At 35.8% G+C, this 16,037-nt stretch overlaps 1 protein-coding gene across 2 annotated transcripts in view; it reads right to left on the reverse strand.

Moving 5' to 3' along the window:
- Positions 1-825: 825 nt before the first annotated feature.
- Positions 826-16,037, reverse strand: part of PKP2 (plakophilin 2) — a gene marked incomplete at its 5' end in the record, with an annotated part of 86,579 nt that continues 71,367 nt past the window's right edge. Inside the window, 6 exons of one of the 2 annotated variants that reach the window (XM_082665858.1) lie at positions 826-2,284; positions 2,415-2,502; positions 5,228-5,417; positions 9,322-9,475; positions 14,562-14,735; positions 15,652-15,816. In XM_082665858.1, coding sequence (XP_082521984.1) covers positions 2,216-2,284; positions 2,415-2,502; positions 5,228-5,417; positions 9,322-9,475; positions 14,562-14,735; positions 15,652-15,816 — 840 coding nt within the window. In that variant the 3' untranslated portion in view covers positions 826-2,215. The remainder of the gene's footprint in view (positions 2,285-2,414; positions 2,503-5,227; positions 5,418-9,321; positions 9,476-14,561; positions 14,736-15,651; positions 15,817-16,037) is intronic. The other variant, XM_082665859.1, reaches the window with a different exon arrangement.

Here is a 16,037-nt window from a genome sequence, read left to right on the forward strand (position 1 = left end):
AAAAAAAGTGATATTCAACTGCATAAGGACCTCCCTCAGAAGTGTTCATAGAAAGTAAAGAAGTGAGGTTTTTGTAAACAAAGGGACAAAGCAGGACATGGGGATCAAGCATAGTCTATCTTTTCATGGTCACAGACCCATTCAATTTACTGAAATCTAGCAATACCTAGATTTGTATGTCTCTCCATTTTCACATGTTTTAGTCGCTAGCTAGTCCCATCTTTCTTATAGGAAGTGTTTCTTGGTAAAGAATTTAGGACTAATTAGGGAAGAAATACAGCAATTACAAAGTATTAAACCCTTAGTAATTAAAGTTGAATTTATGTCATGTCAATCATACCACATACACCAAGATACACAAATAAATCAGATACTCACAGATACCAAGGCAGGCAATGTTATTTTTGCCTCATTTTGTGTTTAATATTATTGAAGGCTCTACTAATGTCTTAAAAACACAGAAACTTCTTGAATATACATTAATTCTCTGGAGGAATAAATATACTCCAAATGCTTATCATCAGAATTCTGATAAAAGGGATATAATTTCTTTCTTCAGTATTTTAAAAATTGGTATCTAAATAATTTCATTTTGAACTAGGTTAGTAACCTAAGTCTTCTTCACTGAGCTTTTGAAATTGAAAAAATTTTAAGTTCCAAATATAATAAAGACTTTGGGAATTCCCTGGTGGTCCAGTAGTTAAGACTTGGTGTTTTCACTGCCGTAGGCTCGGGTTCGATCCCAGGTTGGGGAGCTAAGATCCCACAAGCTGTCTGGCCAAAAAAACCAAAACAAAACAAATATAATAAACACTTAAGTACACATTCAAATTGAAAGTGGCAATTTATTTCCTATTACACTTTTCTGGCCAAAAGGAGCTGAAGGATTTTTTTCCTTCTTACTTTCTTACAACAGATATTGTCAGATTTTTTTTAAAAAAGCAAAATATAACAGAATTATAGTTAAGAAGACTAATTCTATCTGAATGGTATTAATCACAGCCCAGTTAAAATAACACTTAATATAGACTCACTTCAATAGATGATGCTGTCAACTTTAAAACATTAGTATTTCTCGTATCATTTCTGGACAGCCTAGACACATTTTTCCTCAACATAACTTCATTTTTTTTCTAGCTTTTCCTTGACTTAAAATAATGGCCTAAGGAAGGTCACATGAGTTTAGTGGTTCTATTTTTTAAATGTTGGGCAAAGTAGGGCTGGTTGATAATGTACTTCATTAAAATGAGCTGTGTTTTCAGGGCCCTGGCTGGTCCAGTAGTCTGAGAGGCCTAGGTTTCTTTTGTAGCCAAACAGTAGAGTCCATTCTTCCACCAGCCCATAGCAGTGGCTGAAGAAGTCCAGGAAATAGATTACACTGAATGCTACTGTCAGAAGAGATTTGCATTTAATGGTGTTAATATAGGTGAAGTATTTCCTTGAGTAAAAATCCTACTTATTCAGTATTTTGAGGGAACACTGAATTTCATAACCATAGTTCACTTTCTCTGTAGAAAAGACTTTTACATTTGCTATGATCACTTCCTTTCAATTTCTTTTCCTTATAGTCATGCATGTTCTGTGACCTAAATTTCTTAAGTTCATTGAAAATCAGAGAAAAAATTCAAGAGGATAAAAACAAGCACAAAGTAAACAAACAAGTAATTTTGTCATTACATTTTCACCTGGATAACCCCACAAATATTTCTTGTTGTTTCCATTCTGTTTCAACACTGCAGAACAAGACACTCATGGCTCAATGGTGAAGCAACGTGCATGTGAGTGACAAAACATGGAAACCAGAAAAGGAATATAAATGTAAATCAAACTTTTAAAATCCTAGTAATACAGCAGCTTCCTTCCTTATTTATTCTGTTAACGTCCATTCCACATGAATTCACATTTCGATTCCAGTAGGACATACACTGTCAGCCGTGATCAAAAAGACCACTATTTGTAGAGGGTAAAATCGAGCCTGTTGCCAGTATCCACTGGTGGCAAACTTGCAAATGTCCTCTGGAAAACTAATAAAATTATAGTTTGATTATTTGTTTTCTGGATCTTGGGGACCATGGATATAGAAAAGGACAGCAACAGGACACGCTTTTTTGAAGTTTATTGGGCTGGGAAGTAGAAAAATAGGTGTTTTCCTTTGGGGCTTTTTGTGACTGAGAATGATGAGGTTCATATTTCTGAGAGCACTTTTTCATGTTCCTCAGTCTTTCAGGGAGTGGTAGGCTTTGGCAGTCCGGCTGTTGACAAAATCTGTCTTCTTAAACTGAGCCTTTGAATAAGCAAACAGAAATGTGAAAGGTTAACAACATTTTCACACAAGAAAATGCAGTTTTTAGTGAATTCTCACCAGGGTCAAGTCAAGCGGGACATTATTATCTGGCTCTTTTTAGCATTCTTACCTTCTTGTAGGCATTATGGAGCTCCGTGTGGGTCCACAGAGAATATAGGAGAACAGAAGCAGCTTTACTTGCTTTGTTGGAAGCACAGCTGAAAAGAAGAAAAGGACATTTTTCGGAGATCAGTGAGAAAGTATGAGGCTTCTGGATGCTGTCTTTGGACGTTCTGTAAATCTTCTTCAATTGCTGTCACTCAGGAGCCATCCATTAAGTCAGGCCACTCACCATGACAAGAGATTAGATGGTGAGCTTTAGGAGGCCAGGGGCCACGTTGGTGCTTTTGTTTTTTTAAAAATCTTTTCAAACCACTAGCAAAGTGCTAACAAATAGTTTATAAAGCAAATTCCTGATATTTATAAGGCATGTATTCTTAGAGTTTTATAATTTCTTGAATTTATTTATAGCATAAAATTTATATTTGTACATTTATATTACATATTTTTAGAAAATACTTGTATATTTATCACGCATATTTATATAGTACAAACGCATGAAAGTATGATTGAAAAATATGTGTAACTCTTAGACTTAGTGACTCCATGAATGTAGGGATTATGTACCTTTTTCAAATTAATAAATTCTTACTGGAGCAGCTGTTATTTTAATACAGTTTCAAAATTTATGTTTTTGTATATAGCAAATGGAAAGTGTGTTCCTGTTATAAATCCAAGTCCGCACTGAATTTGACATTGTACTTACTTTTTTTTTTGGCCACACTGTGCAGCATGTGGGATCTTAGTTCCCCGACTAGGGATTGAACGTGAGCCCCCTGCATTGGAAGCTTGGAGTCTTAACCACTGGACTACCAGGGAAGTCCCCTTACTTTTTTTTTAACTTTATTATTATTATATGTACTTTTTATTTAAACTTTATTATTATTATTTGTATATGTTTTTGATGTTCTGCTTTTAAATTTGTCTCAAACTTCTTGTTTCTGGCTAAGGATCAGGGCTTTCTTAGGTTTCTCTCTCTTCCATCACTTGAATTAGCACATGGCTGCATTTTTTCTTTTAACAAAGAAACAAAGATTTTATTTTTCCTATCACAGGAGTTTGTAAGCATGCAACCAAGAACAGAGAATGCAAAGCTGTATGAAGAAGCCCATGCTGGGTTCATTTAATAGCTAAAAGACCTTGCCTTTCATACCAGCAGTGTAAGGAGGGTAAGTAAAATTAGCACCTTACAGATTTTTTTTTTAGTACCTCAGGGACTTTTCAGAATCACTTGCTAATAACTGAAGTACTAATAAATCCATGAAAACTGTGGATCTCTAATATTTAAAATTGTAAGTTCTTAAATTGCAAGGGTGTTATAGTCATGAAGTTTGTTCATTAAGTTGGTTGCTTGGCACTTGGAACTCATTTATTCAAAGATGAAATGTAAATGGTGATTGGTTTTCAGGCTAGCCCATAAATTATGGGTTAGCTGTACAACACTCTAGCAAGGAAGAGACAGTAGACCCAACTGGTAGGAGTTCCTTGTTGAATTTTTTTTTTCTTTTTGGAGACAGGGCATATGAGGACTGGCTTACAAATGGGACACTCAGTGCAATGAAAAATAACAGAATAGCACACCCTGTAATTTTCTAAGCTACAAGAAATTTCCAAAAGTGATGGTGTATTCCCATGTGCTTCTTACATCTGAATACTCAAATAATTAAAGTCATACTGTCTTATAGAGATTTGGTTAGAAGTTTGGATGACAACTTGGAATAGTCGTTTCTGCTTTGCAGCAATAATTCATACTTTCCACAAAGGCTGAGCAACTGCTACTTGGGAGCAGGTAAATATTCCCTGCTTTTGGGAAATGGACATTCTAACTAGGGCTCCTTTTAATCATGTGACTCTGAATGTAGTCCTCCTTCCATGTGAGCTTTGCCAAAGGGGAACTGCAGAGCACAAGGGGCCTAAATTGGGCGGGGCTGTGGGGGGGAAGGGTTGTGCTCATTCGGGATACCACAGATCCCTATGCTAGCCTCTGCACAGCCAAGCACACATTTTTCTACTACAGGTCAAGTCCGTTTGCTTTGCAACTCATTAGAACTGGCCTATAATAACATTTGTTTTCTTTTTTGGTTACTTACAAAACTAACTTTATTTAACAAGTCAAACAATTCAGAGTCATATAAAGAGAAAAAAATAATACTCTTCATACCCCCTTGGGATCCCATCACTCTGAGTTAACTAACAGTAATAATTTGGTTACACAATGTTTTTCATTCTCTTCTTCACCTTTTATTTTTAAAATGGGGAATATTTGAAGACACAGACACAAGGATGTGGGATGACTTACATGCATTAAACCTTCTACTTCAAAAGAGAATAAGAGATGGAAGAGATGTGATAAAGAAAACTGAGAAAGCAAGGATTTCTTGTTACGCTGCCTCCTACTTCCCCTCCTCATGCTATTACGGGTGACACCTGCTTCACATATTTAAGTGAGGAAAAGGGCATTCCTTGTCCATAGGACTCCAATTTGCTTACTTTCTTCTCTTTTTAAATCACAGCTGTGATTCTGGGAAACAATTAATTAGGTCAATAAAATGCTGGAATGCACGACCCAGATAAGCTATGGAGTTTTACTATTTCTGGATATTTTAGAACAGAATGAGCAACTACTTGGCTTAGAGGATTCAGCTTTCACTTGCCTGATCACCAAGGACTGGAACAGATGATCCGGTCCGCCTTTACAATCTTATTTTTTGGCCATGTTGCCCATGGTACTCAATGCCTGGACATTCACAACTGCATTATTTACATATGAGAGTGGTGGTGGGGAAAGGGGAGACGCTGACAGGCAGATGCTAAAGGACTTACGTGTCACCTGTGCTTATGGTCATAATTTTCTGCAGGCCCCCAGTGTTTAGAAGATCCCGTGCATTCTGGTAACTATTTTGGATTATATTGTTCAATGTGTAACAGGCAGAGGCTGTAGTTTCAATGAGAAGATCAGTACTTGGGACTGTGTTGGGAATTATGGAAACCAAATCAGGTAGAGTTTCTCTGGCTACAAATGAAAGAAAAAAGAACACTTGATTAAAAAGATTGTTTCTTAACCTCAAGATCCCAATAACATTTAAGAAGAAACATTTGGTTAACAAACGTATGGAAGGATGTAACCATTTTAATACTCAAATTACCAAAAAAAAAAAAAAAGATTTTTAAAAAGATGATACTTTGTGCTCAGTGTACTGGAGATCTTTCCAGAAAGCAATTTGACAGAAATGTCAAAATTTTTTTTAAATTTTCACATTTTTTGATTCAGTATTTCCACTTTTGAGAATTCATCCTGAAGACATCACTTTAAAAATGGTAAAAGCAGAGATCTTTATTATAGTATTATATATATCATAAAAAATTTTAAAAAGCCTAAACATCCCACTAATATGAATATGATTAACTAAAGCACATCTGCAAAGAATATTATGCACCCCAAAACATATCTATGAAGCATGTATAATAACAAGAAAATATTTGTTAATATTCTATGTGAAAATAACCGGTATACTTAAAGGATAAACACATATACAAGAAACCTGAGAAGAAATACACTAAAACAGTAACAGCCCTTGTTCTTCTACAATAGTATTAGTGGTGACTTAAAAATATTAAAAAAAAATTATCTGTACTGCCCAAAGTTTCTTTAATACGTAAATAACCGTTATTAAAAAAAAAGGTAAAGAAACTATTTAAAATTTATTTTTTCACTACATATATAAAATCTTGGTTATAGGGTTTTCGTTTAGCTTTTTCTGTAGTAACAAGAGAGGTATTAATATTTGATGATGTCATTATACTTTGTCCTATGGTATATATTTCAGGCAATATGAATTTATACTTGATATTTTGCAAAAGTTCTTTCCATGTATGCTTTTTTTCCCTGTAACTACTTTGGACTCTCCTTGAAAGATAGAGAGCATGCTTCTATTGCTTTGTACAAATACTTCTGCCTAATTTTATTTTCTTCATCTGAGTTTATGTGACACCTTGAACTGCACTTCTCTCTCTGATACCAGACTGTAATTAGCTATGTGCCTGTCTGAATTCCAAATGGAGCCATGAGTTGCTTGAGGACAATTATTGTATTCATTTCTGGATTTCCAGCATCGATCACTATGCCTAAAATAGAAAGGTACTCAATAAAAGGAACGGAACCATATGTCTTCCTTTGATAATACCTGGACCTGATTGACAGGAAAGACATACCTTCTGCTCAAAGGCCTGAACACTTCCTTTTTCACTGTTGTCTAAGCATCTTGGCATAGTGTTAGGAGCTCAGAGCTCAGTCTTTGAAGCTACACTTTGTTAGTTTTAGTCTTGTCTCTGCTACTTCATGGCTGTGTGGTCTGGGTAAGTTACTTAACCTCTTTATGCTGCATTTTCCCAATTTGTAAAATGGAATAATAATAGTATTTACTTCACAGGACTGTTTTGAGGGATTAAATGAGTTACCATGTGCTAACTGTATCACAGTTCCCGGCACATAGTAAGCTCTCCACAGATGTGAGTAACTACCAGAAGGCTTCCTCCTCTTAGTAAGTTAAACCACAGAATGAAAGGCCTTGAGAACCTGAATTTTCCTTTTGCTGAATTTAGGTCGACAGCATGAAAACAAGTGTGAGACAATCACAACAGAAAATGTACAACTGATCTCTCTGCAGGGTGCATCAATGGCTGGCTGAGACCAGGCTGCCCACGCTGAGACTGATCCCTGCTGAGAGAGTTCCACCTCTCCTCCCTCAGTATGACCAACAAGAATGTTCAATTCTACAGATCAATTTTACGGTCGAAACTTTGGGTTATGTCTGAGGAGGAGTGAGAATTAAGAGAAGTTAGAATTTCTAACATTTTATATCATGTTTGTTTTTCTTAGAAGAGTAGTATAACTGTTTATATCGTCAAAGTTAAACACTACAGTACAGTAAAGGAGGGGTCATTCCGTCTCTCTACTCACACACACACACACACACACACACACACACACACACCCTGAGGGCCTGAGTAAATACATTCACTTTGAGACAAAGTTAGATCTTTAATAGTGAAATATAAAATCAAAGGCCCTATCATGATATTGGAGGGTTATAGCTCAATGTCATATTATTGAAGGAGATTTTAGTTAATGCTGGTGCTTGCACATACATTATGTTATCTGATCCCTGGAAAAACACTGTTCTATAGTGATTACTAATTTCATTCGGTTTAGGGCAGTTAAATGACTATCCAAGGTGACATGTGGCAAAGTAACATTATAGGATGCAGACCAATGTCTTCTGCATGAGACCTGTTACTCTGTCACCATGCTAAGTTGCCTATCTTCAAGTTTTTAAGAAAATATGTTTCAAGTTTATTTCTGTTAAATCTAAGTGAAATGTGATGACTTCATTCCAGGTCAGCCCATGGGAAGTTTTACTTGGCCTAGAAATCTCTCATGAAAAACACAAAGCTTGTATTTCAAACTGATTTTCATTTATTCCTGGCTATTAATACCCTGAATTAATACAAGTACTTTTACTCAAATTACATATTTGACATAAAGCCAATTTGGAATTCAAAAATTGCATTTATCTTGCTGAAGCCTCTTCTCACGATTGTCCTTAAAACAATCATGGGGAGGTTGATCAGTGAAATCACCTTATATATATTGTGGGGCTACAGCTGTATTGTTCCAACAGCTGGAGGACTGTGGAACTTATGACAACAGCATTTCTGCCCTGAAGGCATAGGCACAGTGTGCAGAGCGCAGTTCTTCTCATCAGCTATGCTCTAAAGATGGACTTAACATTTCATTTGAGAAAAAATAAGTCAAAGGATAATACACCTGATTGAAGTGCAGCACAAAAGTCCATGAAAGACAATGAGAAGAACACTTTCATAATTTTGAGACAGTGCCTTTGGCAAGGTTTCTTTCAGATTCACGGAAAAATTTCCAGGCTCTCTACGTTCATAATGGGCACAAAGGCATTGTATGAAACCTCCTGTTCCATGTTGTACTATTGGCTGTTTTTGAAAATGACATTGTTAAAACATAACCACAGACCTTTTGGCACTGTGTCAGTGTGTGTGTGTGTGTGTGTGTGTGTGTGTGTGTAGATTTCAAAATAATCCAATTCATTAAAAAAACAAAAAAAAATTTAGTGGAATTTTTGAAAAACTGAGTTTTAAATTGTTAGAAATGACTAATTTATGGAGCATTAGAAAGCATGAGTAATTTTAGCATTATCTTCCTATTATCTAATTTTATAGTTTATGACTTAATTCAAAACACATTTTCAGGTATAAAGAAAATGAATGAAAAATGTTATTTGAAAGTATAACATAGTTATCATCTTTGTCAATAATACGGACTTAGAAAAAAAGGGGCAAGTGTGTTTCATCATATTTATTCTAAAACCTATGCCAAATCTGTTATATTCATGATTCCTTCTTTTTGTGATTATCTGTCCAACCATACCATTTTTTTCTAGTACAACAATGGCCAAGGTTCTGAGGTGAACAACCGCTGTGTGTGTGTGTTTCTTTAATGTTTCAGAAGACTGGTGCTTAAGCAGGCCACACAGAGAACATTCTGAAAGACATGGCTTAAAGACTTCACTGGATGGCATAGCTGAGGGCTGGGAAATATCAAATATATTACCTATCTCATTAATTATTAGTACGGTCTAAAATTTCTCTTTGGTAGTAATTAGAACAAAAACAAAGCTGGATATTAAGAAAAATCCTATTTGAGGCCAGTGCGAAAGCCAACGCTTGATGTCTGGGTACACAAAAACCAGTTGTATTTATCACATTTTGCTCTTTATTCACATTTTCAGCTCATCATTGTAAAAAGAATGTGATAAGGACAATGTTTTATTGCATTTGTATTTTCAATATATACACTTTACATCTAGAGACTTATACTGACTTACCAATTTCATTCTGCAGAGAAAGATTCCGAGACAAATTCCTCAGCAGAGAGACGGCAGTCTTTTTCACACTTGGATCACCAACATGCAGCATCTTTCGTGTGTGCTGAAGGCCATTTTCTTTCTGGACAACTGTCTGAGCTACTGATGCTGGCATCTGTTTTGTGAGACATATTCTATAAATACTATTGTATTTTACTTCACGGTTAAAATTTCTTAATTTCTGTAGATTACTAGAGATTGAGCGAGATGTTTTAAAAGCTAGAGATACTTTCTTTAAATTCTTATTAGGTTTTCAATTTAATTACTGGATACAGACAGTTTATTCAGTATTTTTAAATATAACACTGGATTTGGTTAGCTATTATGTTTTTTGCATCTGGTTATAAATAAAATGGGTCTGTCTTTCCCTTTCCTTTCTTTTTTATCATAATCTTTTTATTCACATTTTCAGTTCATCATTGTGAAAAGAAAAGGACGTTTTACAATCACAGTTACACTAATGTCATAAAATTTAGTGGGTAAGTTTTTTTCCCTTTTTCTATTTTCTTGAACTATTTGTGTAATATAAGAATAATTTCAACTTTGGGGGTCTGGTAGAACTTAGCTCTAAAGTCAACTGAGCTGAGAAAAATTTTAAAGGGAGATGTCTTTGATTACTATTTCAATGTATTTACTGGTTGTTGGCTTATTCATCTTCTCTGTTTGTCTTGTTCAAATTTTGGCATTTTACATATTTAATAAACTTATTCATTTCTAAAAAGCTAGTTTATTCTGAAAGAGATACTGGGCTTTTAAAGAAAGGAATGTATGGCTAGTCAGATTACCTGTAACTCTATTCTCTGTATCAGAGGCTGCATGGGTAAGTTGCTGGTCCAGGTCTAGGTCCACCAGAGGCAAACCTTGTTTGGAATTAGGCTGGTCACCTACTTTCACAGGGTCTGAGTACCAACTAGGCCCTTCCTAGCATCAGCAAACGTCCAACAATACTAAGACCTTAGCTTGTGTCTGCAACTTTACATATTTTTATTTGAAGCTAACATGAGGCTACCATGCCAAAAATCCGTGTATTCTTGATCATTCTTCAGGGTGTCTATCTTCTCTGTTTATCTAAACTCTGCTTGCTTCCCCTACCTCCTGCACAGCGCCCTCCTTACATTCTCCACCGTACCGTCTAAAAAAGGGGTTCTTAATACAGGATCCAGGATAGGTTTCAGGGAGGGAACAGGAGGTCCTTAAAATTATTTGTGTGTTTATAGTAATCTTTTTCAGGGAAAGAGTCCATAACTTTTATTAGATACTCAAAGTGTCCATGACTCAAAGAAGTTTAATAACCACTATTTTGCAATGTTTGTTCCAAAGTTACACTTTGTCTTTCACTAATTTGCAGAACATTCCATTAGACTCTTTTCTTTCCTCTGGGAAGAATCCTTCACCTGCAGCCATTCTGTACAACTCCTCCTTGGACATGGAGGTAGATTTAGCATCCCTCTCTCTTCCCAATGGCCCATCTAAGTGATTATCTTTCCTCATATGCAAAAGCTCTGCTCTTCTGAGTCAATGTCGTCCAGCTCTATCTCTCTCATAGCGTTTTCTTTGTCATCTCAAGGCCGAGTATATAAAAATGATCACAGAATTCTGATTCATTGAGGGAAATGGGAGAGGCTGATGTGGAATGGTCTTTAGAATTTGCTCATAAAGGAAAATAAACAATCAGATTTACCAAATAGAGATTTCATATTCCAGCTTTAGGGAATTTGTGAGAATGACTGTTAGTTATTTACAAACAGCACTTCTAGTTCATATTGCCCTGAGGTTGAGCGCCTTTTCAAATGTTTAATGGCCATATATACATTATGTTTTGTGAAGTGCCTGTTCAAATCTCTTGTCCATTTTTCTATTGAGTTGTCTATCTTTTTATTGTTAAATCGATGAGTTTTCTTTTATTTCCTAGATACCAACTTTGTTACTTATATATGTTACAAAAATCTTTTCCTCCTCTGTGCTTTGCCTTTTTACTGTCTTTTGATAGCTTGTTAATAATTTTAATGTCAATTTATAAAATATTGACTTTATGTGCTTTTTATGTCTACTGTTAAGAAATCTTACCCTATTCCAGGTCAGGAAGATATTCTATGTTATCATTTAGAAGCTTTATTGTTTTACCTTCCACATTTAAATCTCATTGCTGTTGGAGATGATTTGTGTGTAAGGTGTGAGACAGGGAACACATTTTGTTTTTTTTTTCATTGGACATCAAATTAAGTGCCTTTAAAGTGTTTTAGAAACTTGAAAACTGTTTATTTCAATGATTTTTAACTTGTACAATGAATGTTTAATTTTACATGTATATACAACATAATGAGTTGATATATTGCAAAATAATTATCACAATAAGTTTAGATAACATCCATCATCACACATAGTCACAAATTTTTTTTCCTTCTTATGATAAGACCTTTTAAGATCCACTATTTTAGCAACTTTCAAATATACAATACAATATTGTTAACTATAGTCACAATGCTGTACATTACACCCCCAGGAGTTATTTATACTGTACTTTATACTTTATACTTTACACTATCCTTAGAGAATTTGCTAAATGGGTAAATTTTATCAACCCATCCCCTTTCCTTATTTATTATTTTGTGTTTTTTTGGTATCATTTAAAAAATAATGACCATTATACCTGAACTAATAAAGTTTACATTAAGGTATTCTTACCAGCAAGAAATTACTGCCATAATTTTATACTAAAATTATAGAATTTATCGTTTAGAAGCTATTCAGTCCAGTTCAGGTTCTTTGCCATCTAAGGCACATGGCCATCAATGCTCAGTGCTGTCTCAGTTATGAACACAGGTGAATGGACTGGGTATTTTTTGGAACTATGTTTAATGGTCTGCTTTTCATGTTTTTCTATTCAGTGATTCCTTTTAGAAATTACAAAGCCAGGCATTTTTTTATCACACCATCTAAACATAGCAAAATTAGGGAAAGTAATAATTAGAAAAAATATACATGTAAGTCAAAATTTTAATAAAAAGCATCTTGTAACTTAAAAGAACAAAGGGTCCTCATATCATTGTCCCATGCTGCTAATGATTTTCTCCTATAAATCTCTAGTCAAGATCAACTCTAATAGCCTTGAGTATGGATTAATACCAGTTTAGTGTAGGTCTCCTTTCAGGGGACTGGACTGGTCTAAGGTTAGGTATGATTTAAAATCCATTGCTTGGATTCCTTTTGGACTTGGAACTCTTAGATTTCTGTTTGTTTATTTCTTTTTCCCAGCTAGATTATTACCAAACACAGGGATTTTGTCTTATTCACCACCATATACTTAGCACTAGGCTAGTGCCTTTTATGTAGAAGGTGCTCAAATACTGTTTGTTTGATAAATGAATAAAGGAATTATGTAGTCTGAATAAACTACATATTCAGAATGGCATATTCTTGTATGTTGGGTGGCAAATATTCCTGTATTGACAGAAACATGGAAACACCTCTGGATAGTTTGGATTCCATGAAAGATTCTGGAGTGGAAGAGGCTAAAATCCAAGCTTAAAGGGTTAGCTCATATTGAACCATCCTCAGAGCACAGTGAGATTAAATACATACAGATACAGCAATTTAATTTCTGATCTTTTCTATTAAGTTGGCTGGTAGTCAGTTAATAAGAGGGCTTCTGTAGTTTGGGAAAATGAAAGAAATGGTTTTGGGAAACCAAGCATGGGGAAATGGGAAGATAAGACAGTAAATTATGTCTTTCTGTCTGTCAGGGCTCCCTGGTCACTCCCCATTTCTTTCTCTTTGCGCACAAGTACATTCTGAAGAATTTCAAAGAGATTAAAATTGGGTTGTATTCTTAACCACGGTGTTAAAATTAGAGAAATACTGGTTTTAGTATTTCACAATTCAAAACTGAGCAAAGAATGAACATGGTTCATTAAAGAATGAACATGGTTTCTCAAGTAAAGAATAAATAATATTTTTGTTATCAACAAGAGTGCTTTCCTCTATGATGATGGATAATTAGACTGGCCATAGAGTGAACTACTTGGGGAGAGTTTAATCATTTTATGATCAAGGCAAAGAATACAAGCTTAGTTCAAATAATTAAATATTTATAGAATCCTTTATTATGTTGCAAGCTGTAAAATACATGGGGAAAGGAACAACTTTTTACTCTTTTCTAAAGTAATTTAAAAAAATTATTTTATTGGAGTATAGTTGATTTACAATGTTGTATTAATTTCTGTACAGCAAAGTGATTCAGTTATAAATATATATACATTATTTTTCATATTTTTTTCCATTATGGTTTATCACAGGACCTTGTAAGTTTTTACTCTTTTTAATATTTTGATTTTGCTGGTATAAAGTACATCTGGAAAGAGAAGTAACTCTTTATTTTATAGTTGACTTTCTGGGACACAAAAGCACAGATAGCCTTTCCAACTGCAGTGGACATGTGTTGTCTCTGCCTTCTAGCGTTCATCCTTTCTTTTGGTAACAACACTCTGACTTTCCATTAGGGAGCCACTCCATGTGGTACAAGTGGTAGTGACCCTCGCTCACTGAAACCCCTGCCCCTGAAATTCACATGTGAGCACATAACCCAGACTTGGCCAATTAGAACATCACAGGCTCCTGGCCACAGGTACTGGTTTGGAAATGGGCAAGTGAGACTCATTCCCCCAGTTCTTAACAGAGCTATTGGGAAAACAGTAGTAGTTTCTTTTCCTGTGGAGACACTGAGCTGGATAAGAGGTAAGCCTGAAATCACTGGTGGCTATCTTTGCCGTAATATGAGGCTAGCCTTTGAGAATGAAACCAACAGAGGAAAACAGAGTCCAGAGATAGAGAATCACAAATACAATTGCTGGGCACCTATGTCCCACCATGACAGAAGGAAAACCCACCCTGGACTCTTCATTTATATGAGTCAAGAAATTCCTCTCTTTTGCCTAAGCCAGTTCAGGTAGGATTCTGAGACTTGTAACAGAAAGAGTTCTGACTGATACTCATAAATACCAACGAGTCTTTCACTCGCAGTCTGACCTGGGTTTGCAGAAGCTGAGGCTGAAAGTCCTGCAAAGCTGAACTCTCTCTGGCAATTCCTGAGAACCGTCTTGATTGAAGCGAGAAAACTTATGTTCTTACTTCACTGTCATTTCTGAATTTAATGTAGGTGTGTCTACAATGCCATTATTTTTAAAAGTAAGCATGATACTCACTGGTCCACTTCCTGCCGTGAGATTCTGGAGAGCTCCCAAAGATGCTTCTTGAGTGTAGTTTCGGACACTCTTGGCAATCAAGGACAAATACATCCGTATCACGATGGAGTGCCACAGCCACTCCACGCCCTTGGGGTTGCTCTTTTCCTCTGGCATTGGCATGTCCTGGTATTGCTAACCACACACACGATGAAATCCAAAATTAATGCCTTCAAGTCATTTCTATAATTCCACACCCAAACCAAGAGACCAGAAGTACTGTCTTGTCTAGGGAGACTAATAATTAGCATAATAAGAAGCCCTTAAAATAAAAATGAAAAAGCAAATATGTATGATTCACAATCATTTAACTTTTAGCCCATAATGACTATTTCTCTCTCACAATACCCCATACTCACAACTTTACATTTCACAGCGAGAGAGAATGCAGAGAATTAAGCATTGACTGTTCTAGAATAGTTTTCAGGCTGCTGTTAAGCTAAAAGCTAAATTAGTCACATCCACTCTGAAGATAAGAAAAACAGGCCTCTTCCCTCAGAGTCTTGTGAAGTTGTCCAGGATAGCATCAGGATTCTAAATTTACCAGTCGTCCTCCAAGTTCACATACACCGTGATACTCTTGAGGAGTAGGAGAGATCACATTCCTTCTATTTCATGAAATGCCAGTCTGGACAGCAGTCCTTCCTATGTATGGGGTTTGCTTTTCGGATGTAAAAGTTTGTTTTTAGAATGTTTAAAGCTGAATGTCAGGGCTGCTTTTAATGTTAAAACAATGCTATGCCACTGGCCATGTGGCATTAAGCTTACTTCCTAACCTGCAGGGCATAGAGCATTATGATTTGATGGCTAATAGTGTAAATCTGGGGCCAGATTATCTGGGATTCAATTCCATCTCCTCCACTAACTTGAATTATTCTGAATTAACCTTTCTGTACCCTCTGTTTCCTCATCAGTAAACGAGGGTATTAATAATACATACCTCATAGGGTAGATACAAGGCTTAAAAAAACTTAAAATGGAGCCTGACATACACTAAGTACTCAGAAACACACACACACACTTATACTTTCAAAGGCCTCCCCCAACATACCTCTTTTACTTTCCTGCTTCTACTGCCAAAACACCCAATACTTCTGTTGTTGTCAGCCTGGATATTCCGGCTTTGAAGATAGATACTCTGGGAATATTTCTCTGGGAGCTCTGCCTCCAGCTGGTAGGAGAGGTTATGAAGAATGCACACACAGTTCTCTGTGGCCTGAGAAAACAGGACATGAATATTGATCATATACATATAGATATCCCTTTGCAAGTGTTATACCACAGGACCTCTTAGGCTTTAGATCTTACAAGGTTAATTGGATGCAACAGGGTGCGCTTGGACTGCAGGGTGGCTGGGGAGTGAAATGAGTACAGCTAGAAAGGCTAGGGCTAAATCATAAATGGTCATGAGCACAATGCTAAGAAGTAGAGGCTGAA

Source organism: Grampus griseus (assembly GCF_964374135.1).
Source record: "Grampus griseus genome assembly, chromosome: 11".
In the NCBI taxonomy this organism is placed as follows: Eukaryota; Metazoa; Chordata; class Mammalia; order Artiodactyla; family Delphinidae; genus Grampus; species Grampus griseus.